The sequence below is a fragment of the Salmo salar genome, chromosome ssa09, assembly GCF_905237065.1.
Source record: "Salmo salar chromosome ssa09, Ssal_v3.1, whole genome shotgun sequence".
Lineage (NCBI taxonomy): Eukaryota > Metazoa > Chordata > Actinopteri > Salmoniformes > Salmonidae > Salmo > Salmo salar.
Window position 1 is genome coordinate 119,068,952 of NC_059450.1, and position 24,507 is coordinate 119,093,458.

The 24,507-nt window shown below is 43.3% G+C and overlaps 1 protein-coding gene across 5 annotated transcripts in view; it reads right to left on the bottom strand.

Annotated features, from left to right (window-relative positions):
- LOC106612677 (uncharacterized) overlaps nucleotides 1–23,314 on the bottom strand; it is a 53,687-nt gene extending 30,373 nt beyond the window's left edge. For 2 of the 5 annotated variants that reach the window (XM_014214082.2, XM_014214081.2), the window contains exons 1-2: nucleotides 22,770–23,314; nucleotides 7,229–7,306 (exon numbers count right to left, since the gene is read on the bottom strand). In XM_014214082.2, the coding sequence (XP_014069557.1) occupies nucleotides 7,229–7,277 (49 nt within the window). In that variant the 5' untranslated portion in view covers nucleotides 7,278–7,306; nucleotides 22,770–23,314. The other 3 variants (XM_014214083.2, XM_045724406.1, XM_014214084.2) reach the window with 3 other exon arrangements.
- Nucleotides 23,315–24,507: the final 1,193 nt, after the last annotated feature.

A 24,507-nucleotide genomic window follows, 5' to 3' on the forward strand; every position in this document is an offset into this window, starting at 1 on the left:
AATCAACACAAACTACTCCAACCAACCAACCAACCAACCACGCAGGCCTGTTTTAACCCGACAGGCTTTTCTTGGATCACTTTCACACTTCGCTGAAGTGTATAAAAAGAAATCAGTTCAAATTACCAGGTTGGGCTGCCAGCAGCAGTTGGGAAATAGGTTGACACAGGTGCTAGAACACTTTGCCTTCATCTTTTTTGGAACAACTAGACAAAGTACTTACAGTACAGCTACAAGACTAATATGTAGGTTGGTTTCTGCCATGAAAGTCAGAGCAGGCTGACTGAACAGCTTACTTTGTGTTCCTCTGAACATGACCACAAAGCTGCCATGCAGGAAACAAGGGGTGTCAAAAAAAAAGGTGTAATTACGAGAAAACCTTCTCTTTTTTTCACAGTTTGGTTGCTACAATCTCGCTGTCAATCTTCTTGTTCTGGCAACCTCCTGCACTTTTGTGCAAAAACACACAAAGCCAATTCAGGGCTGACAGGAAACAGAGAGACCAATTTCCTCCCCCCAGCTTGATCTGCCGGTCGGTGGACTAAATTCGCTGAGGTCCCAGCGACCCCCTTTATTGGGACCATCTCAGCGTTGTCAGGCAAGGCCAATTGAACACAGGAAACAGAACACTAGACAGAGAAAGGTTCTGTCTGCAATCAAACAATTTGAGAGAATATAGACTGGTTGTCATGGTAAATGAGCATGAAATAAGCCCAGGCTACGAAGAAATAGTTTCATTGTGTCGAGAGTAAAATGTAGAACTGGTGGTGCTACAATGGTTGCCCACTTTAGAAAGGGAGGGCCAACCGAGAGGAACAATCCATCACTTCCTGCGTCATAATGGTTCAGTTTAAAGGACTGGTACATGCCCTCTCTCGCTCACGAACCCTTACATGACGACAACGAAAACAACTCCTTATTTAGCTACTGTATGCCATCCTCAACAGAAGCCAGGGCCACTGTTTTCTTCCTAAAGTGTTACCGGAATCCCACCTTGTAATCAGGATATCACTATGAATCGCAATGAACCATGATGGCGCAATTGTTTGTCTGTGACTGAGGTGTGTATCCCCATCTATCAGAAGCTTCATTTAACCATTAGCTGTTGCAGAGATTCACAATGGTTTCCTTGCTCGAGGACATTCACACACGATTCTAAAGCATTTTCGCAGAATTAATTGTCTGAATTTGATTTAAGTAAACTCATGAGCTGCTTGAAGGGCAGTGTTTATCTACGTTGGGCTGATTCCATGAAAAGCATTAGAATGACTCCAGTCTTATATGGACAGAAAATGACTTGGCTTCAGTAGAGAAAAAAGAGAAAGACAGCAGAATATGCCCTCCAGCTAAACATAGAAGTGAATGCTTGACTGGGGGTAATCTCCATTTAGTAAGATGCCGGGTGAGACTCCTTGTGCATGTGTGCATAACATTTTTTTATCACTTCAGGAAACAAAAAGGTAAATTATGATAAGCTATCCTATTAAAGTCAAATGTATTATAAACAAGGATTCATTAACTTTTTTTTAAATTGGTTTGTTTTTACAATCGGTTAAAAGGTGGTCAAATAGCCCTTATTCTATAAACACACTGGATATTTATGTTAAGACACTTGACTGCAAAAGGGCAGATGCATCGTTACTAATTAATTATATAGAAAAATGATATAATCAGTATAATTGCTCCAAAATCTTACTATACTTTCTAATTGCAGACATGTTACACAATGAATATTAGTGGTTTTCCATGGAGAGTGTCCAAAGTTTAATTTTCAACCTCACGGCTGCCCAATTGGGAATTACCTTATTTGAGGCTAACACAGACTATAAACTTGCAGTATGTGTACATGGATAGAGTTTCCATGGTCATAAGTCAAATCACTGCATTACGCAGTGCTATATTGCTCTAGTCAAAGCTGATACCTGAGCCATTGTCTTTATCCTCTCCCTGGAGCCTGGGCGGCAGCTGTTGTTTTCCTACACTCCCATTCAGAAAAACTAACACTCCTAGAAAAAAAGATGCTATCTAGAACCTAAAAGAGTTATTTTCCAGGTAGAACCCTTTTGGTTCCAGACAGAACCCTTTTGGGAGAGTTCTACCTGGAACCAAAAAGGGTTCTCCTATGGGGACAGCCGGAGGACCCTTTTGGAACCCTTTAATCATGGCTGAGTAGGATATTGTTGATTCAACTAATCCTCTTTTACACAGTAATGTCACTGTAATTAAATATTTTGGGGGAAAACTGGCAATTGAGTCATGAGAGTAGAATGGATTCAACTCAAGAGACCCATGTGGGCTCAAGTGGAACATTCAGAAAGATTTTTCTACACTGACGTATCACCAAAGCTGCTCCACGGTAGGTATATACAATCGCAGTATTTTCCCTGGCGTCAAAATGTTTAAGACAGCCCACCAAAACACAGACGTGGGCTGAGATGAGATCAGAGAGAAGGTCGGAGAGGGAGCCCAAAGGTCTGGAGTGGATACATGTAATACTCTGAATAATACTGCCACAATCAGGGTTAAACATGTTAACATTATTGTACTAACACAGGATATATGTCCAAAGCCATATCTGAGGTGACCAGTCCTGTGCACACTAACCTACCCAACACTCATAGTAGTAAACTCACCAAAGAAAGAAACTTCCCTTTTTCAGGACCCTGCCCTTCAAAGATAATTCATACAAATCCAAATAACTTCACAGATCTTCATTGTTAAGGGTTTAAACACTGTTTCCCATGCTTGTTCAATGAACCATAAACAATTAATGAACATGCACCTGTGGAACGGTCGTTAAGACACTAACAGCTTACAGACGGTAGGCAATTAAGGGCACAATTATGAAAACTTAGGACACTAAAGAGGCCTTTCTACTTACTCTGAAAAACACCAAAAGAAAGATGCCCAGGGTCTCTGCTCATCTGCGTAAACGTGCCTTAGGCATGCTGCAAGGAGGCATAAGGACTGCAGATGTGGCCAGGGCAATAAATTGCAATGCCCGTACTGTAAGACACCTAAGACAGCGCTACAGGGAGACAGGACGGACAGCTGATCGTCCTCGCAGTGGCAGACCACGTGTAACAACAACTGCACAGGATGGGTACATCCAAACATCACACCCTTCGGGACAGGTACAGGATGGCAACAACAACTGCCCGAGTTACACCAGGAACGCTCAATCCCTCCATCAGTGCTCAGACTGTGCGCAGTAGACTGGGAGAGGCTGGACTAAGGGCTTGAAGGCCTGTTGTAAGGCAGGTCCTCACCAGACATCACCGGCAACAACGTCGCCTATTGGCACAAACCCACCGTCGCTGGACCAGACAGGACTGGCAAAAAGTGCTCTTCACTGACGAGTCGCGGTTTTGTCTCACCAGGGGTGATGGTTGGATTCACGTTTATCGCCGAAGGAATGAGCTTTACACCGAGGCCTGTACACTGGAGCGGGATCGATTTGGAAGTGGAGGGTCAGTCATGGTCTGGGGCGGTGTGTCACAGCATCATCGGACTGAGCTTGTTGTCATTGCAGGCAATCTCAACGCTAGGGCCATTTCCCCCCAGAAATGTCTGGGAACTTGCAGGTCCCTTGGTGGAAGAGTGGGGTAACATCTCACAGCAAGAACTGGCAAATCTGGTGTAGTCCATGAGGAGGAGATGCACTGCAGTAGTTAATGCAGCTGGTGGCCACACCAGATACTGACTGTTACTTTTGATTTTGACCCCCCCCCTTGTTCAGGGACACATTATTCCATTTCTGTTAGTCACATGTCTGTGGAACTTGTTCAGTTTATGTCTCAGTTGTTGAATCTTGTTATGTTCATACAAATATTTACACATGTTAAGTTTGCTGAAAATAAACGCAGTTGACAGTGTGAAGACATTTCTTTTTTGCTGAGTTGTGTACAGCGCTTTATTTGTTTCAGCTGCCATTTCCCGAGTATTTGTTAAGACATTATTTTGCAGAAATGGGTCATTTCTGGTACAGTATATAACAATTAAATACAGTATTGTTAAACTACCTTCTACAAACTTGTACACAGTGGTGGTGTTGTAATCCCATAAAAACAAGAATGAGCTATTGACCATGTAACCAGAAAGCCAAATCAGGTAAATATTACTGTAAAATAAAGCATAACCACACTGGTCAGTGCCTTGAACAGTCTACTATTTCCATTTATCCAGTAATGGTCCAATGAGGGCTAAGGACAGCCCCACTAACTCAATCAGCAGTGCTAAAAGTCTCCTGCAGTGCCAAAAGGGGCATGCCTTCATCTACTGACGGTTATAATCTATTAGAGACCTACTCCAGCAAACAGCAACAGTCCCCTACCTGCTAAAGAGTGAGCTCAGCCTCTCCCCTGGCCTCCAGAACGGGATGCAAAACCACAACCATGTCCCTGTCAACGAGTAATTCACCACACTGCTGCTGCTACTGCCACACTTGGGCTCGGCTCCCAGACAGTCCCATACAGGCAGAGTTCTCAGACCACTGACCAGCCAGCTCCACACCCCACACTGAACTGTTTGGCCTGGATCCACCGCCCGTCCGCCGTTCAACCAAACTCAGTTACGTCAACCACACTCCAACTCAACTAACAGTTATTACAATTGATCGTTTTTCCCCCCAGACAGCACACCTCCATCTCACCTCGTTCATCTGGCAATGGCCTCTCTAGAGCACTTTGTGAGTCTGACTTTGTTCAGACTACAGAGACTACAGAGACAGGAACTGTCATTGTTAGCAAGAGACATGCAGAGTGTGTGTGAGAGAGAGAGAGAGAGAGAGAGAGAGAGAGAGAGGGAGAGAGAGAGAGCATGGAGCAGAAGAGTGAGAGGACAGAGACAAGCAGAGAAACAGAGGAGAAAGGAGCATAGGGTTTAAGGGTAGCTGCAGGAGAGTTTTCACCACCATAGGCCCTACCACCATAGGGAGGGATGGAGGGAGGGAGGGAGGGAGGGAGGGAAGAAAGAAAGAAAGAAAGAAAGAAAGAAAGAAAGAAAGAAAGAAAGAAAGAAAGGGAGGGAGAGGAAGAGAGGAAGGAGAGAGAGAGAGAGAGAGAGAGAGAGAGAGAGAGAGAGAGAGAGAGAGAGAGAATTTTTTTCCTGTTTTAGTACACCTCAGGGTTCAAGCCAATGATGAAGCAAGGGCAGAGAGGAGGCGAAAGCTTGGCACAGTTGCTATTTTCTGCTCTTTCTGAAACAGAAAAAAAGCTCTGAACCCCGCAGAGAAAACCAAAAGGACATGCTGGCTTTTCATGTTGCATTCACCTTATTTGGTGTTTTGGAATACTGATTATTTGGGGGAGTTTCAAGTCAGTGTGTGTGTCAAAGACGGCCTTTGAGAAAGAGAAAGTAAACAGATGACATAGTTTAGGGGAGAGATGGTCCTCTGCTCGCTGACATAACAGAACAGCCTGTGTGTGTTGAACGAGGCCTGCACCTGACAACCCACCAGAGGATGTGGTTGGAATCAAAACACACTGTTTTTAGCTGAGAGCACGTTTGACTTCGGTGCAGTTTCTAGGGGGAAAGTGCAAATGAGCTCAGTGAAGGGGTCATTAGCAGATTCCAACAGCGTTGCTTTCTGTTTGGCGTTTTAGGTTGGGTTTCTGTATAGCACTTTGTGACATCTGCTGATGTAAAAATGAATTTGATTGATTGATCAGCAACAACAATCTAGTAGGGAGTCACCCTGGTCCCCTGCCTCGCTGACTAACCACAACCTGGCCAAGTCACGCTGACCTAGTGCTCACAGGGCAACACAGTAGCTCCCTTGTCCTCTGGCTCAGTCTCTGTGAGATGTGTTTGACCAAAAGTGCCGTGGGCTGCCTGGTGGGCCTCCACTGGGCTCTGTGAGTAAGACGAACAAGCACGCTGTGTTTCTTTGTGCTAATCTAGATGAAACTCACTGGGCATTCTACAAAACAAACATTCTCACTTGAGCTAAATACACCTGAGGGACAGGCAGTCAGTGAAACATAATGCTTTAGACGGGACAAATTAGTTAGGAGAATGTAACTGTAACCTGAAAAAAGACATCATATAAAGAGAACCCCTGAAGTGAGTGAAAATATAGTGGACCCCTTAGTGACTAAAAGGCTTTCCTGTTTAAAGAAAGAATGAAAAAACAAATGTTTCAAAAAATATATAAAAGCAGTATAATATACTTTGCATTATGTGAAACAGTATTTTCTATGTTGGAATAAATGAACGTGCAATGCAGTACAATAAATCCCAGAAATGTTATCTTGTGACCCTTTACAATGCCGAGCCAAAGCTAGGCCTCTCTAAGGCCTTCCAACTTCCCTATGTTTACAGAGGACTTTCCAATAAGAAGTGAACACCCTTAAACAATCCAAATTGTCTGTGCAGTTCCACAACATTTTCAGTCATGATTGCCTCCGTTAATGTAAGCACTCTCTTTGTTGGGAAAAACTGGGGGGTGGAAGGGGGACAAACTAAGGCCTAAATATAGTCACGCTCAGAGCCCTCCCATGGTCTCTCCACTTCCCTCTCGTCAATTTGACAATTTGTACATTTTGTCATTTCTATGCTAACCGGACACCCTTATCTTGGGCGTGCTCTGTAGCCTATTTTTCATGTATAATCATACGTGCAGAGAGAGATTTCTTCTCTTTTTACCCCTAGACATTGTTCAACATTATACTTTGCAGTATAAAAACAAAACATGCAGTATTCAGAACATGCAGTCTAATTCTACACCCTTAACAAGAACTTCAATGTTACACCAAGAATCAACCTTGGTGGCTCTTCATAATGCTATCTCATTAATGAGTTCTTTCAGTCTCTATCATTAAAGATGCACTCTCAAACTTTTGTATCATTTCAGCCAATAGTTTTGAAAGTGGTGCTCACGAGCCGAAAGGGGTCCCCGTTTTTTGTGTACTATGTCATCCAATTGTGCACTACGTCATCCATTTCGTGTGATATATGATTTCATACAAATTTTGCAATTTGTGTGATATGTTATGAATCCAATTCGTTACACATGTATTGTGCTTAAGATCCCAGAGTGCATCTTTTACTATATTGTAGCTACAGTGTGAAACTGCTAAGATAACAATAACAAAACAAGATAAACACATTGAAAATATGAATTTACATTGACATAGAGCATATTAAAACATCTGATGTTGAATAGAATACTCTGACGTTACACAACAATAGCGTCACAGGTGTGACAGTACCAGTGTTGACCTCTGACCTTGGTTGCTGGGCTTTCTCTGGCTGCCTCGGCCCGCCCCCTCAGGCATGGTGTGATGGTATCACAGGAAGTGGAAACCTGCAAAGGGCAATCAACCAAAACATCACAAAAGAAATTAGCAAAATACAGTTGTCATTGCGCAACATAGGACATTCTGTAGGATAGACAACACTGCGAAGAAAGCATGATTATATCTGCAAAGAAACGTATTTTTCTATCCGTTGCCCACAAGAGAGTGTGTACCTAAGTAAATCTGAACTGGACCCCCATTTACAGTGTACTTTCATTTTGATGGGAATATAACAAGGTCTCTGCAATGTGCACTAGCAGAGAATGTGTTCGTTCTTTCGCCATTCACCGCTTTCAGGTGGCTGTTTTAAACCAGTTGTACAGCACACACAGTGGATGTTCCATGGATATATTCTCTCTACTGGTTGGGTGACACTGCTGAGGCCTCTTAAACAAAGACAATGAACAAATACCTGAGAAAGTACCAGAGTTGCAAGAGCTTCTAATTCAAAAAGGCCTTTCTCCAGCTATGATTCCAGTCCAGTGAAGCCCTCTCCCTTTGGTTTAGACAGAGCGAAGCCAAAAGCGATCTTTATCAGCACCGAAGTGCCTTCCGCTCCTTTCACTCAAAGAGGAAGGTGTAGAAAGGGAGAGGGGGGGAAAAGACAGCAGAACTTGGAGCTAAAGCAATTAAAAGGCTGAAACGTGAAAGATGCTGTTTGGGAAATAGGAGGGGAGGAGGAGGGCAGACACTGCCGCATGGAAGAATTATTTTCTCTTTCTCCATACACACACAAAAATAATATATGTCATGTTTGGCTGTGAGACAAGAATGTGCTCTTCTCTGGTCCTATAGCAGTGTGTTGAGAATGTGCTGTGGAGGCAGGGGACCAGGGCTGTGAGACAAGAATGTGCTCTTCTCTGGTTCTATAGCAGTGTGTTGAGAATGTGCTGTGGAGACAGGGGACCAGGGCTGTGAGACAAGAATGTGCTCTTCTCTGGTTCTATAGCAGTGTGTTGAGAATGTGCTGTGGAGACAGGGGACCAGGGCTGTGAGACAAGAATGTGCTCTTCTCTGGTTCTATAGCAGTGTGTTGAGAATGTGCTGTGGAGGCAGGGGACCAGGGCTGTGAGACAAGAATGTGCTCTTCTCTGGTTCTATAGCAGTGTGTTGAGAATGTGCTGTGGAGGCAGGGGACCAGGGCTGTGAGACAAGAATGTGCTCTTCTCTGGTTCTATAGCAGTGTGTTGAGAATGTGCTGTGGAGGCAGGGGACCAGGGCTGTGAGACAAGAATGTGCTCTTCTCTGGTTCTATAGCAGTGTGTTGAGAATGTGCTGTGGAGACAGGGGACCAGGGCTGTGAGACAAGAATGTGCTCTTCTCTGGTTCTATAGCAGTGTGTTGAGAATGTGCTGTGGAGGCAGGGGACCAGGGCTGTGAGACAAGAATGTGCTCTTCTCTGGTTCTATAGCAGTGTGTTGAGAATGTGCTGTGGAGGCAGGGGACCAGGGCTGTGAGACAAGAATGTGCTCTTCTCTGGTTCTATAGCAGTGTGTTGAGAATGTGCTGTGGAGGCAGGGGACCAGGGCTGTGAGACAAGAATGTGCTCTTCTCTGGTTCTATAGCAGTGTGTTGAGAATGTGCTGTGGAGACAGGGCTGTGGCGCTGGCGGTCTTTAGGAGCAATGTTCGAGTTCCAAGTTTTAATGTCATGTGCACAAATACAGTGAAATGCCATTTTTCTTGCAAGCTCTAAACCCAATAATGCAGAAAATCAATATCAATGTAGTACTAAAAATAACACAAGGTAGAACAAAAACACACAACAAATAAAAATAAGAAAAAAGAAGAACACGAGAAAGTAAGAAGTTATATAAAGGATCATTTCCAGTAGCATATTTGCAATGTGCAGGGATACTGGATAGATATAGGTAGATATGTATAGGGGTAAGGGGACTAGGCATCAGGATATATGATAAACAGAGTAGCAGCAGCGGAAATGAAGATGGTATGTGGCGTGTGTGTGTGTGTGTGTGTGTGTGTGTGTGTGTGTGTGTGTGTGTGTGTGTGTGTGTGTGTGTGTGTGTGTGTGTGTGTGTGTGTGTGTGTGTGTGTGTGTGTGTGTGTGTGTGTGTGTTGGACTGTCAGTGTGTGTGTGTATAGAGTCCTGTGAGTGTGCATAAAGACAAATACAAGGGTCAACTCAGATAGTCCATGAAGCCATTTTGTTAGCTAATTAGCAGGTTTATGGCTTGGGGATAGAATCTGATCAGGAACCTGTTGGTGTCAGACTTGCTGTGCAGAAGCATAGAGAACAGTCTATGGCTTGGGTGGCTGGAGTCTTTAACGATTTTCCCGGGCCTTCCTTTCACACCGCCTGATACAGAGGTCCTGGATGACAGGGAGCTCAACCCCAGTGATGTACTGTTGCAGAGGGAGGTGTTCAGTCCCAAGGTCCTAAGCTTGGTGATGAGCTTGGAGGGGACAATGGTGTTGAATGTTGTAGTCAATGAACAACATTCTCACATACTATAGATATTCCTCTTACTGTATCTAGGTGGGTGAGGGCAGTGTGGAGAGCAATTGAGATTGTGTCGTCTATGGATCTGTTGGGGCGGTATGCAAATTGGGTGGGTGTAGAGTGGATGTGTGCCATAACAAGCCTTTCAAAGCACTTCATGACTGCAGATGTGAGTGCAGGGTGTTTGTTTATGACTGGGAGATAGGGCCCTGACTTCCTCGGCACCTGCCCCGGTCGTCACTCTCTCTTGACCCAGATTTTTCACTTTTTCGCGGGACAGCTGCAGACAGCAGGGATGTCCTACATTGTAAAGACTCTCCTAAAAAAACTCCACAGCCGAAACATCATCGAGGAAGTACGGCGAGTGGCAGCGATAAGGGTACTCCAAGTCCAGTATCGGAGGGAAATGTTCTTGACACCGAAATTGGACATTTCTGTTCGAAATCTTCTAACTTGCTTGTTTTGAAAAGAATTTCACACCATGACAGAGCAAGGAAATGGCTTCATCTACTGGGAATGAAGCAATCCCTCTAATCTGTCACTGTCCTGAGTACCATTCTGTGGGTTGTGTAGGAGTTGAAATTGAAATCTTCAATATTGGGAACAAAGAACAGTGTCTTTGTGTTTGTGTTGGCATGACGCAGGCCACAGAGGCCTCTCTTCATCTATCATAATGCTTCATGTCTGCGATGGAAGTCAAACGTTACTTCATTAGCCAAGTTTAATGATCTGTTCTGGACTTTTTGCAGCCATAAGAAATGTAGAAATTGCCCTGGAGCTATTCCAAGCCGTGTCCTCAAAAACATATCTCACCACAACTCCCCCATTTCATTTCCAGAGCCTGTTTCCAGTACTGTATTACCTCATTAAAAGCCACGTCTCTTCCTGTAAGCGCTACGATGAAGACATCAGAACACCACTCGGCCCTGCCGGTCTACCCCATACATACTTTCTTGGCTCCACCGCTTGTTTGCTGTGAAATTCCTGAATTCCAGAAACAGGATTGTGGTAAGAATGAACTTTGCTTCCCCCTACAAAACCTCTTAAGAGTAGTTTCTAATAGTGTTTGTCTGTGGGGTTGGGGTAGTGTGTGTATGTGTGTAGGGGGGGGGGGTGCAAGTTGTTGGGTTGTTTGAGAGAGAGGGGTGGAAATGGGCCAACAGCTGGTTAACTCTGAGGTTACAGTCAGGATAAAGAGGCTCTGCTGAAGCGTGAAGCGTAGCAGCCACCTCCAAGCCCCCTTGTACAACAGTGTACACTGTACTGTTCTCTGAGCACACCATGTTCCTGGTACATGTCACTTTATCATTATGAAGGATAGGCTGTGAGAGGCCTCTTCAGGCCCTGTCATTTGGCACATTTTGGTTGGATCGCTCCTGCTGCCGCTCCAGGTGCATCCGAGAGCGCTTTCAGCTCAGCTATGCTATCTGACACGGCCGACGGATAGAAATCAACCTTCGCGCTGACAGAACCCAAATACGGGAGAGAACAGCTGGACAGTTGCTTCAGAGTGTGAGTGTGTGTGTGTGCATCTGTGTGTGCTCTGTGTGTTTGTTTTGTGTGTCTGTGTGTGATTGTGTCGGTGTATGCCTGTCGTGTGAGGGAAATAAAATTGCACTAGATGTATATTTTTTACTTAGTTCAGGCTCAGCCTGTACTTTTCTATAGTGATGTACAGTTTTAGCAACGGATGTGTTCCTTTTCCATAAAACAGTTATTAAAAAAACAAACCATAATGTGGCTCATTAAGGCCATAATAAAATGGATAAAGGGATTATGAAGCTATATTCCTAGTTAAAACAAAAGGTTTCTAATCAAAACCCCCATGAGTCTAATCATAGACGTAAAATCCAACAAAAATCACTTTGTGTTCTAATTCCCGACATCTACTCTAAAGTGAATCTTCTGAAGTCAGCTTAACTGTCATGCTCTGCAATTCATTATTCTAATGCAAGTGTATGATCTGCTGTTGAACTCATTGATCAAGTGTCTGTTATGCTGTTGAACTCATTGATCAAGTGTCTGTTATGCTGTTGAACTCATTGATCAAGTGTCTGTTATGCTGTTGAACTCATTGATCAAGTGTCTGTTATGCTGTTGAACTCATTGATCAAGTGTCTGTTATGCTGTTGAACTCATTGACATAAAGTGTCTGTTATGCTGTTGAACTCATTGAGATAAAGTGTCTGTTATGCTGTTGAACTCATTGACATAAAGTGTCTGTTATGCTGTTGAACTCATTGAGATAAAGTGTCTGTTTTGCTGTTGAACTCATTGAGATAAAGTGTCTGTTATGCTGTTGAACTCATTGATCAAGTGTCTGTTATGCTGTTGAACTCATTGAGATAAAGTGTCTGTTTTGCTGTTGAACTCATTGAGATAAAGTGTCTGTTATGCTGTTGAACTCATTGATCAAGTGTCTGTTATGCTGTTGAACTCATTGATCCCATCCACAGAACCATGCAGACAGTCGAGCCATTACTTGACTCTGTTGATTCCTATTACCAATTGCATGATTATAAACAATTGCCTGATTCCTATTAACAATTCCATCCCGGTCGGTCCCATCTGGCCGGCCAACTGGTCCTATCTCAAAATTATAGGCATGACGCAAGATAGGATTCCAAACAGATTTAAATAACAGTTATTGGCTATCCAGCAAGCTAGCTAGCTAATTTTACTAGCTAACAGTGAGGAGAAACAATAATACAAACATTTAACTGTTTTAAATCTCTAAAACTGATAAGCTGGTTTTACTTAAAACATATTTGGACATTCTGAAGCGTCTGCGGGTCATCCACTGCCATAGGTTCCTCAGCTCTACCATCTGAGCTGACAGCTTATAGCTCACAATCCAAACATCTCTCAAAAACATACAGCGTGACCTCATCAAACTTCCCTGCAATCTGTGTCAAGGATGTGACGAGAGAGAAATGGTCAACCTACTGAACAATTGAACGCACACACACAGACACACACACACAGACACACACACACACACACACACACACACACACACACACACACACACACACACACACACACACACACACACACACAGTACTCTTGAACATACAGTATGCGTGTGGGGAGGGGGGGGGGGGGGGCAACCTTGGGATGTTCAACAGTTAACACGGTCACAGAGGGGGTCAGTTTTGGAGGAAGGGTGGATGGGGGGTGCTACAAAAACAGAAATAAATACAGAGAGAGAGGGAGGGACGATGAGCGCTGGGGACCACAACAACGGGGGCGTGCGTCAGCGACAGGGAGGCTGCTCCATTGTCCATCCAGAGGCAGAGCGGGCAGTGGCCATTGTTAAAGGACCATCTGACCTTCATGTTCCCCCTGGTCAGAGAGGCCCAGCAGCCCATAGTGGGCCACAGCCCAGACTCTTCTCTCCTGCCACCTCCTTATTCTCCCAGACAACAAAGGGCTTCTTTTGTGTAAGGGAGGGAGTGGGGAGGGAGGGCTGGACAAGCCCCTGATCATAATGGAAAACGCTGGGTAGGGGGGGCGACACACACACTAACACACATACACAAACTCATACAGTCGCCCCCAGAAATATACACACAGGCACATACAATAAACTGAAAGTGTTTGGTCAAGAGAGGTACGAGTAGTAGTTTAAAGAGATCTGGTCCAGTGGCTGTGTTTAGGTTGCTGAATGTAGGGAACACGGTATGTGGTCTCCGTTGTACATGGTGCTGCCGTGCAGCAGTTGTTCTTTTGTTATCTCGGCGCTCAATTAATGAGCTGAACACTCAGTCGTCTCAACCACTAAATCAACACGTACTACGTGCCATTTCATAGCAGACACTTTATTTATGATCTGGACTGGTCACCTGAAGTTATTTGAAGCAGATGGACACAGTCGTGCTGCTGTGGCCAATGACGAACACTAAATGTGATTTGAGAAGATTTTAAATTGGGTGTGATGGACAGGCTTTCTATTTTGAGCTGGGTTGAATCAACATCTGTTGGCCTATGTAGGCCCGCTTTACAACTCTCAGAGGCTCCTCTGTCCAAAACTGAGAAGTTGCACTTCTGGTTAACTGCGTCAAGCAGCCGCTCCAACAAAATAACAGCTGTGTTCTTCAGTAATATGCTACATGTGAGCAATTACCAAGCAAACAATGTGGCGAAGTCACCAGGGAAAAGTTGGTGTAACTGTGACACTACTTGGCATGGGTGGGGTAGTTGACATCGACCTTGTGACGTCAGCAATCAGAGACAAGAGACTAAAATGATCCTGTGTTCTGTTCCTTTCTGGGATGTGTCATGATTGCACACAAAGGCCATCAATCCCCTAAAGAGCTTCCATAAGGGAGGAAGTAAATCCATCAAATTGGCCCGGGAAAGCTGTAACATCCAAAGTTTCTGGACCTCTATAAATGTGTCATCGGCTGTAGTAAAGAATGGGGCCGTAAAGAAAGGTAATGGGGAAGGCACTAGGATCCAAGAGGCAGTCAAACAACATGCCAGGAGGGAAATTCCATTTCTCTTCGTGCATGCACAGGACTAATTATAGACGCTGAGATGTACTGTAGAAGGGAATAAGTGTCTGTCTGTCTGTCTGTCTGTCTGTCTGTCTGTCTGTCTGTCTGTCTGTCTGTCTGTCTGTCTGTCTGTCTGTCTGTCTGTCTGTCTGTCTGTCTGTCTGTCTGGCACTGTATTGTATTGTATTGTATTGTACTGTAGGAGGTGATAACACAGTATGCTGTTTTAGCACTTTACCATAGACAGAAGGGGGGGGTTAGTGGGCACAGAGGTGCCAGGAAAGGTGGAGAGGTGTCATACATAGTGCATGAAGTCAGGGAGGGAGAGACTGTATTGGGAGGGAGATGAAGAGGTATTGGGAGGGAGATTAAGAGGTATTGGGTGGGAGATGAAGAGGTATTGGGTGGGAGATGAAGAGGTATTGGGAGGGAGAATAAGAGGTATTGGGTGGGAGATGAAGAGGTATTGGGTGGGAGATGAAGAGGTATTGGGAGGGAGATGAAGAGGTATTGGGAGGGAGAATAAGAGGTATTGGGTGGGAGATGAAGAGGTACTGGGTGGGAGATGAAGAGGTATTGGGAGGGAGAATAAGAGGTATTGGGAGGGAGATGAAGAGGTATTGGGAGGGAGAATAAGAGGTATTGGGAGGGAGAATAAGAGGTATTGGGTGGGAGATGAAGAGGTATTGGGAGGGAGAATAAGAGGTATTGGGAGGGAGAATAAGAGGTATTGGGTGGGAGATGAAGAGGTATTGGGAGGGAGATGAAGAGGTATTGGGAGGGAGATGGGGCTGAAAGTTGGAGTACTGTGGATGAAGGCATCACAAGAAATGAGTGGGGGCCATGGACCCATGGGAGGAGACATATTTATGTGTGTGCATGAGAGGGAGAGGAGGGATTGATGACTCATGGAAAACACTCCCAAGAGACAGTCTGGTCCTGAGTCACCAGACAGATAGAGGAACACATTCACAGCCACACACACCCACAATATACACACCTGTACATGTGAATAAAATCACATAACCACACACAGCTGCCTCTAAGAAAAAACGAAACGTCTCATCAAATCACAGTGAACACATCACTCACTCTCTCTCTCCCCCCTCCCCCTCTCTCTTTCCCTCTCTCTCTGTCTCTTTTTCTTGTGACATCTTCGAACCTGACAGCCCTTTGAAAAGCTTCCAGGCCACTGAGTGAGCTGTGAGGTCTGTCATATTGTGGTATCCCGTTCTCTCACTGTCGCCGCTAAAGCTCATTCTGAGTATCCCGTTCTCTCACTGTCGCCGCTAGAGCTCATTCTGAGTATCCCGTTCTCTCACTGTCGCCGCTAGAGCTCATTCTGAGTATCCCGTTCTCTCACTGTCGCCGCTAGAGCTCATTCTGAGTATCCCGTTCTCTCACTGTCGCCGCTAAAGCTCATTCTGAGTATCCCGTTCTCTCACTGTCGCCGCTAGAGCTCATTCTGAGTATCCCGTTCTCTCACTGTCGCCGCTAAAGCTCATTCTGAGTATCCCGTTCTCTCACTGTCGCCGCTAGAGCTCATTCTGAGTATCCCGTTCTCTCACTGTCGCCGCTAGAGCTCATTCTGAGTATCCCGTTCTCTCACTGTCGCCGCTAGAGCTCATTCTGAGTATCCCGTTCTCTCACTGTCGCCGCTAAAGATCATTCTGAGTATCCCGTTCTCTCACTGTCGCCGCTAAAGATCATTCTGAGTATCCCGTTCTCTCACTGTCGCCGCTAAAGCTCATTCTGGATATCCCGTTCTCTCATTGTCGCTGCTAAAGCTCATTCTGAGTATCCCGTTCTCTCACTGTCGCCGCTAAAGCTCATTCTGAACAGCATAGAGGAATATGGTAGTTCTTTCTCTGTCCCAACCAAATACTCTACTATTATTGTGCATTTAGGATTTAGAGAGTCCTAAAAAGTGACCGACAAATCATAGCCGAGTGTGTCAGCTCCAATGGACAAAACAAAGGAGTGTCAGACAGTCACAAAATACAGATCACCATATCTTGCAATTCAAAGAACATACTTTCATCATAGGCAGGTAAACCCACATAGACCAATGAGACACATAGACATACTGTATTTCTGTCTCCATACATCACTGATCTTATAAAAATCTAGAGACCAAAGCCAAGACTACATTGTTGTGTGCAGGTTTCTGGCTGTGCTGTATATTCAAATGTGCCCTGCTGGTATTGGCTAGCTCGCTCTTTACTTCTGCTGGGGGACCCATTTGTACAGAGCTGGGAAGCTCATCAGTCCAAATTCCTCCAGGAGGAAATGGGGATTAAGCCTATTCCCTCTGAGCATTTTGGGCAAGGGGGTTCACACTCCTGAAGTTAGGGGGTTAGGGGGAACGTAGAGAGGACAAGTTGCTGAAAGAGAGGGGGCTGTTTCTATTACAAAAAGGATGGAGCTGGGCTGAGGAAGGAACGGAATGCCAGCTTTCAAAGCAAACAGGACTTAACGGCATTTAAGCTCCAGACTGCATCGGCCTGAACACTCAGGGCAGAGAGGGAGGGTTTGGGTCGCATCCTGTTGCTCCGTTCAGATTCCATGACCAATTCCTATTTCCATTCTTCCATTTGATATGGTCCAAAAAGCCAGACAATACCCTTTCTCCCCCAAGACTCCAGCTTCAGTCCAGCTCCTAAGGTTATGTATAAGGTCACGCTACACGGCCATGTTCAAAATACAGTGCATTAGGAAAGTATTCAGACCCCTTTCCTTTACCCACATGTTGTTACGTTACAGCCTTATTCTAAAATGGTGTAAATAAAAAAATGTTCTCATCAATCTACAAACAATACCCCATAATGACAAAGTGAATACAGTTTTTTTGAAATTTTTGCAAATATATTAAAAATAGAAAAGAGAAATACCTTTTTACATAAGTATTCAAACCCTTTGCTCTGAGACTTGAAATTGAGCTCAGGTGCATCCTGTTTCTATTGATCATCCTTGAGATGTTTTACAACTTGATTGGAGTCCACCTGTGGTAAATTCAATTGATTGGACATGATTTGGAAAGGCACACACCTGTCTATATAAGGTTCCACAGTTGACAGTGAATGTCAGAGCAAAAACCAAGCCATGAGGTCAAAAGGAATTGTCCTTAGAGCTCCGAGACAGGATTGTGTCGAAGCACAGATCTGGGGAAGGGTACCAAAATGTCTGCAGAATTGAAGGTCCCCAAGGACACAGTGGCCTCCATCATTCTTATTGGACAGAGTTTGGAACCACCAAAACTCTTCCTAGAGCTGGCAGCCAGGCCAAACTGTGCAATCGGGGGAGAAGGGCCTTGGTCAGGGAGTTGACCAAGAACCCAATGGTCACTGTAACAGAGCTCCAGAGTTCCCGTGTGGAGATGGGAGAACCTTCCAGAAGGACAACCATCTCTGCAGCAGTCCACCAATCAGGCCTTTATGGTAGAGTGGCCAGACGGAAGCCACTCCTCAGTAAAAGGCTCGACAGCCCGCTTGGAGTTTGCCAAAAGGCACCTAAAAGACTCTCAGACCATGAAAAACAAGATTCTCTGGTCTGATGAAACCAAGATTGAACTCTTTGGCCTTCATGTTAAGCGTCACATCTGGAGGAAACCTGGCACCATACCTATGGTGTAGCATGGTGCTGGCAGTAGCATGGTACTGGCAGCATCATGCTGTGGGGATGGTTTTTACCATCAGGGACTGGGAGACTAGTCAGGATCGAGGGAAAGATGAACGGAGCAAAGTACAGAGAGATCCTTGATGAAAACCTGCTCCAAAGTGCTCAGGACCTCAGACTGGGGCGAAGGTTCACCTTCTAACAGGACAATGACCTTAAGAACACAACCAAGACAACGCAGGAGTGGTTTCGGGACAAGTCTCTGAATGTACTTGAGTGGCCCAGCCAGAGCCCGGACCTGAACCCGATCTAACATCTCTGGAGAGATCTGAAAATAGCTGTGCCACGACGCTCCCCATCCAACCTGACAGAGCTTGAGAGGATCTGCAGAGGATCTGCAGAGAAGAGTGTGCCAAGCTTGTAGCGTCATACCTAAGAAAACTCAAGGCTGTAATCGCTGCCAAAGGTGCTTTAACAAAGCACTGAGTAAAGGGTCTGAATATTTATGTTAATGTGATATATATATATATATATATATATATATATTTTTTTTTTTTTTTTTTGTATTTTTATTTTTTTTTTTGCAAAAAAAATCAAAAAACATGTTTTTGCTTTTTCATTATGGGGTATTGTGTGTAGATTGATCAGTAAAAAAAACGAACAATTTAATCAATTTTAGAATAAGGCTGTAACGTAATAAAATGTGGAAAAAGTCAAGGGGTCTGAATACTTTCCGAATGCGTTGTAAGTAAGAGACAGAAAAAACACAGTTGTGAAAAACGTTTGTGTTGGAGGGATTGACAAACGATAATTAGGAATTACACGTTTGGAAATCCTCCAACAAAGATCTTCAGAAGGCTTGTCAAAGAAGACAAGGAATTCTAATTCAGTTCAGTCCAATGCCAGTGAGTAATCTGTGTTTGCTATTGAAAAGGTGCATACGCACACAACATGTTTGCAGGGGAAATCTTGCCCGTTTATATTGGCAGTGAGTGACATTGAAGGATGTTCTCTGAAAATAGCTCCAACCAGTTGATCCTCGCTTAAAACCTGGCTGAGATTAATTCATTCAGGTTTACTATAAATATACACAAGGATGACTGTGGTTGTTTCAGATTAAAGTATTACTACACTTATTCAATCCTCACTCTCTTTTCCTGCCATGATAGGGATCTCTCCCATGACTAATAAGGGGTGTTCAATCATATAATTAGGCATTAGAATACTAGAATGGACATGAACCTTCTTATGATGGTCCAACGGTCAGCCATGTTGGTCAGAGCCATGTTGGTCAGGGAGTTAGTTTGCCAGTGCTGTGATAAGATATTGTGTAAAACAATGAATGTGAAAAAATGTCTGCACTGTATGTGTGTTAGCTAGCTAGCCTGTCCGTTTTAGAGGAATTATTCCATACATTCTTCAAATGAACTGCCAATATGCCAACATTCTATTCAAACAACGCAGTCAATCTCTACAGCCATACACTGGCTCAATTCGGTTACGATGGGACTTAGAGAAGTTGTAAATGTAACAAGTAATGATATTGTATCATATAATAGCACTCACAACTTTCCGAGAAAACAAAATCTGAGACATTTATGGTCTGTTTACGTAAGGGATAATCAACTGGCGGCCATGCACTCTATGCAAAATGATGAACTACATGGAAGGTGTATTCAACAACTTGCTAGCGGATTTGGAACTAATCTTCCAAGGAGTTGCATTATTTTCCAGAGAACGGATAGAGCGCCAAGTTGATTATCCCTTTTAAACCATTGCTATAATTTAACACATGTCAACGCTAGAAATGTGTTAATTTGCTGGTAGAAATGTGTTCAACATCCACTGAAGTAGATAGCAAGTTTACTAGACAGCTAAAGTAGTTGCCTTGGTAACCAAACAAACAGACATGCATGTTTAGCTAACCAAACTATCTGTCCTAGTTCACTATTATGAAAATCGAATACAACAATGCCAATAATGTTTTTAAAAGCAGCTCAAACAAAGAACATGTACAATACGAATGAACTAAAGCCATTGAATTCAATCAGAAACAAGTACCCACAATGCCATACTATAAATATATTGTAGAGGCTATTTATACAGAAAATGTGTTGAAAAAAAAACAACTGTATACCTTTTATTTATAATTACAGTTGAAGTCAGAAGTTTACATACACCTTAGCCAAATTTAAACTCAGTTTTTCACAATTCCTGACATTTAATCCTAGTAAAAATTCCCTGTTTTAGGTCAGTTAGGAAGGATCACCACTTTATTTTAAGAATGAGAAATGTCAGAATATTAGTAGAGAGAATGATTTATTTCAGCTTTTATTTCATTCATCACATTCCCAGTGGGTCAGAACTTTACATACACTCAATTAGTATTTGGTAGCATTGCTTTTAAATTGTTGAACTTGGGCCAAACGTTTCGGGTAGCCTTCCACAAGCTTCCCACAATAAGTTGGGTGAATTTTGTCCCATTCCTCCTGACAAAGCTGGTGTAACTGAGTCAGGTTTGTAGGCCTCCTTGCTCGCACATGCTTTTTCAGTTCTGCCCATAAATGTTCTATGGGATTGAGGTCAGGGCTTTGTGATAGCCACTCCAATACCTTGACTTTGTTGTCCTTAAGCCATTTTGCCACAACTTTGGAAGTATGCTTGGGGTCATTATCCATTTCCAAGACGCATTTCCGACCAAGCTTCAACTTCCTGACTGATGTCTTGAGATGTTGCTTCAATGTATCCACATCATTTTCCCTCCTCCTGATGCCATCTATTTTGTGAAGTGCACCAGTCCCTCCTGCAGCAAAGCACCCCCACAACATGATGCTGCCACCCCCGTGCTTCATGGTTGGGATGTTGATATTCTGCTTGCAAGCCTCCCCCTTTTTCCTCCAAACATAACCATGGTCATTATGGCCAAACAGTTCTATTTTTGTTTCATCAGACCAGAGGATATTTCTCCAAAAAGTACAATCTTTGTCCCCATGTGCAGTTGCAAACCGTAGTCTGGCTTTTTTTATGGCAGTTTTGGAGCAGTGGCTTCTTCCTTGCTGAGCGGCCTTTCAGGTTATGTCGATATAGGACTCGTTTTACTGTGGATATAGATACTTTGTACCTGTTTCCTCCAGCATCATCACAAGGTCCTTTGCTGTTATTCTGGGATTTATTTGCACTTTTGGCACCAAAGTAGGTTCATCTCTAGGAGACAGAACACGTGTCCTTCCTGAGCGGTATGACGGCTGCGTTGTCCCATGGTGTTTATACTTGCGTACTATTGTTTGTACAGATGAATGTGGTACCTTCAGGGGTTTGGAAATTGCTCCCAAAGATGAACCAGACAGGTGGAGGTCTACCATTTTCTTCTGAGGTCTTGGCTGATTTCTTTTGATTTCCCCATGATGTCAAGCAAAGAGGCACTGAGTTTGAAGGTAGGCCTTGAAATACATCCATAGGTACACCTCAAATTGACTCAAATGATGTCAATTAGCCTATCAGAAACCTCTAAAGCCATGACATCATTTTCTGGAGTTTCTCAAGCTGTTTAAAAGCACAGTCAAGTTAGTGTATGTAAACTTCTGACCCACTGGAATTGTGATACAGTGAATTATAAGTGAAATGATCTGTCTGTAAACAATTGTTGGAAAAATGACTTGTGTCATGCACAAAGTAGATGTCCTAACCGACTTGCCAAAACTATAGTTTGTTAACAAGAAATTTGTTGAGTGGTTGAAAAACGAATTTTAATGACTCCAATGTAAGTGTATGTAAACTTCCGACTTCAACTGTATATGACAATATTTTGGATTGACTATAATTCTATTACACCAATTCTGATACATCACATGCCTTACTTTTATTTTCCTGCATAAGTAAAAGCAGGAAATGCATCACCTATGCCTCTACTGACATTCATTTGCAATTAGATGGCTGCCATTTTTGCCCCATTATGGCATTTTGAGGGATTATGACATAGCCCCTCTAGTAATCTAATAGAGTCTTCATGGCTTTAATTAAGATCGTAAGGGATCATGAGATGTTTCATTTGTCCACTCTGGATAGATGACATTCCAGTTGATTTGCTGGAGAACTTCATGTTGGTTGAGCAAGAAGGCACCTCCTGAGCGACTTTAAGGATCATTTCCATTTAAAGTTATTTTTAGTCCAGGACTATAGGCTTAATCTCTGTCCAGGAAACCAGACCAAAAAGTCCGCAATGAGAACATTGTTTCAGCATCTCTGAGTGAGATCTTGGACATTTTCCTGCATGCAGTACTCTAGGCTAAAGTGCGGTTTTGGCAAAAGGGCGGGGGGCAGGCAATCAAAACCGGCAAGAAAGACTCAATTAAACACTTGAAATTGTGGTGAAGATTATGGTGAACAGCTTCAGAAATGTTACTGTGGCCAAAAAAAAAGTATTTTTTATTAAACTGTGGGTTTTTGATCACGTCTCTGCGCACTAATTAGAATATGCTACCAATGACTCAATGCCCGGTATTCAGTCAGATGAATTAGTTTTGTTTGACATGCTCAGACAGTTTGTTATTATTACACCAGTAAATCATATATATGATCAGTAACACCCTATACTGTACTGTCTGTGTCTTATCTGCTATACAAAGGCTATCCTAATTCACTTTGAGGCAGACAAACACGTGGCATTAATAACATGAAACAATAGGCATTTTATAGCCTAATGTATGTAGATTGAGGGGATAGTTACTAATAACATACATAAATACATAAAACAGAGAAACAAAAAACATAAACATATTTTTATCAAAGGCTTGTCCAGCGGCGTTAAACATGCGATGTTGTCATCCAGTGGTGAAACTAAATAAATCACTTGGCATTATCATCTAATAATGCATTATTATAGAGAGCATAAACTTACCTTTACAGGTGTGTGGAGAGGAGACATGAAAACCTATGCCGCTGTGCTGCTGTCTTGATCAGTGTTCCTCTTCCCACCGCGGTCCGATAAACTCCTTTGACTGAACCTGTACTTTGTCACTCCGCTATGTTGTTGATTTATCACACAGTCCGGACGCTTTGGGTGGATAACGCGTTTCCCTGAAGGAAAACAGTTTTATTTCGGTGTCTTCCGCACACAGGAGCTCCAAAAAACGAGAAATTAAACTCCGCTTTCAATTCTTGGTCTTCGCCCTTCTTGGCACATGCCTCGCTTGCTGCTTGATGCCAAGAACCATCCCCTTTGGCTTGAATCACTGCTTCACCTGATGGATCATCCCCACAAAGTAACGGTTTCACATCAATTGTATGACAACCCCGGGAAAATGTGGCACATCAATGTAGCTCAAGGTCTCCTCAACATATATCACCCAGCACTAGTGAAAGTGAAGGGGCATGATGAAAGTACACCGAGCCGAGGAAAAGTCCGATTTCCCACCGTCTCTGAAAACTCAAGCACATATATGGTTTTCCTTTCGTTCCTCCTTGAAAAGCCGTCGCGAACGTCTCTAATTGCCAAAACTACATTACAGATACACTAATAGTATTATAGTAAGTGACTAATGGTAGGCCTGTGTGCATAGCCGCGGGAATTAGGGGTGCTGAGGGTGCTGCAGCACCCCCTGATACATCACATTACAAAAATTATGAATATAACAAAAACAAAATCCCCACTAAATTAGAAAAACACTCAGCATCAATTTTTTAAAGTTTTTAAAGTTTTTTTAGAGATACGCAAGACAACATTTTTAATTAGTCGAAATTTCGAGATACATAAGTCTAAATGTTTAGGTACTACGTCAGCATTTTGAGATAGTATGTAAAATGTTCGACAGTAGATCACACATGTTTCTTAATTTGTAACATTATGTGGTGGTTTCAGAGGTGGCATACCAGAGTGGTGGAGGGGACGGAGGAGTGTGTTTCTGGGGCCAAGAGATTTTCCTGATCTTGTAGGCTAACCGAACCAGGTAAAACTCTGGGCCCTAGTTGAAGGGTATGACATACATATAACATAATAGAGTACATAACATACATATAGGACATGTTTCTTCATTTGTAGCGTTATGTGGGGGCTGGCGAGCTGGCATATGCCCCAACACTTTTAATTTGGTTTAATACAAAATATTGATGCAAAAGCATTGAAAATACGGACAAAGTACTGTTGTTTAGGCTGATTTGCAACTTGTGCACAATTAATATGTGCTTCATTATGATCAACTGCCATCTGATCAAAAGTGTTGAGGCAAATGGCAGTTCGCCACACGTTTACCTGCTGTGCGTATCTCTGCAATGTGGATAGATGAAAATCGACACATAATGCTACAACAAATGAAGAAACATATCCTGTACGTTATACTATCTCAAAATTATTTTGGAAACTTCAAGTTTGTATCTCAAATTTTCAAGTTAGTATCTCTAAATTTTGACTTAGTATCTAAAAATTCAGAGATAGTGTCCAAAATGTTGAGATAGTATTGACATTTAAAAATTATTGGGGTGGCGGGAATGGGCTTGAATAAGTTCCAGTAGTTAACTACCACTGCTATATAGCAAAAAAAATAACTTAACTACTGAAACCACTACCAAGATTTGAATTGAGTTCAACTACCACCAAAGTACTGCAAAATGTAGTTAAATTACTAGCTGAACTACATGTA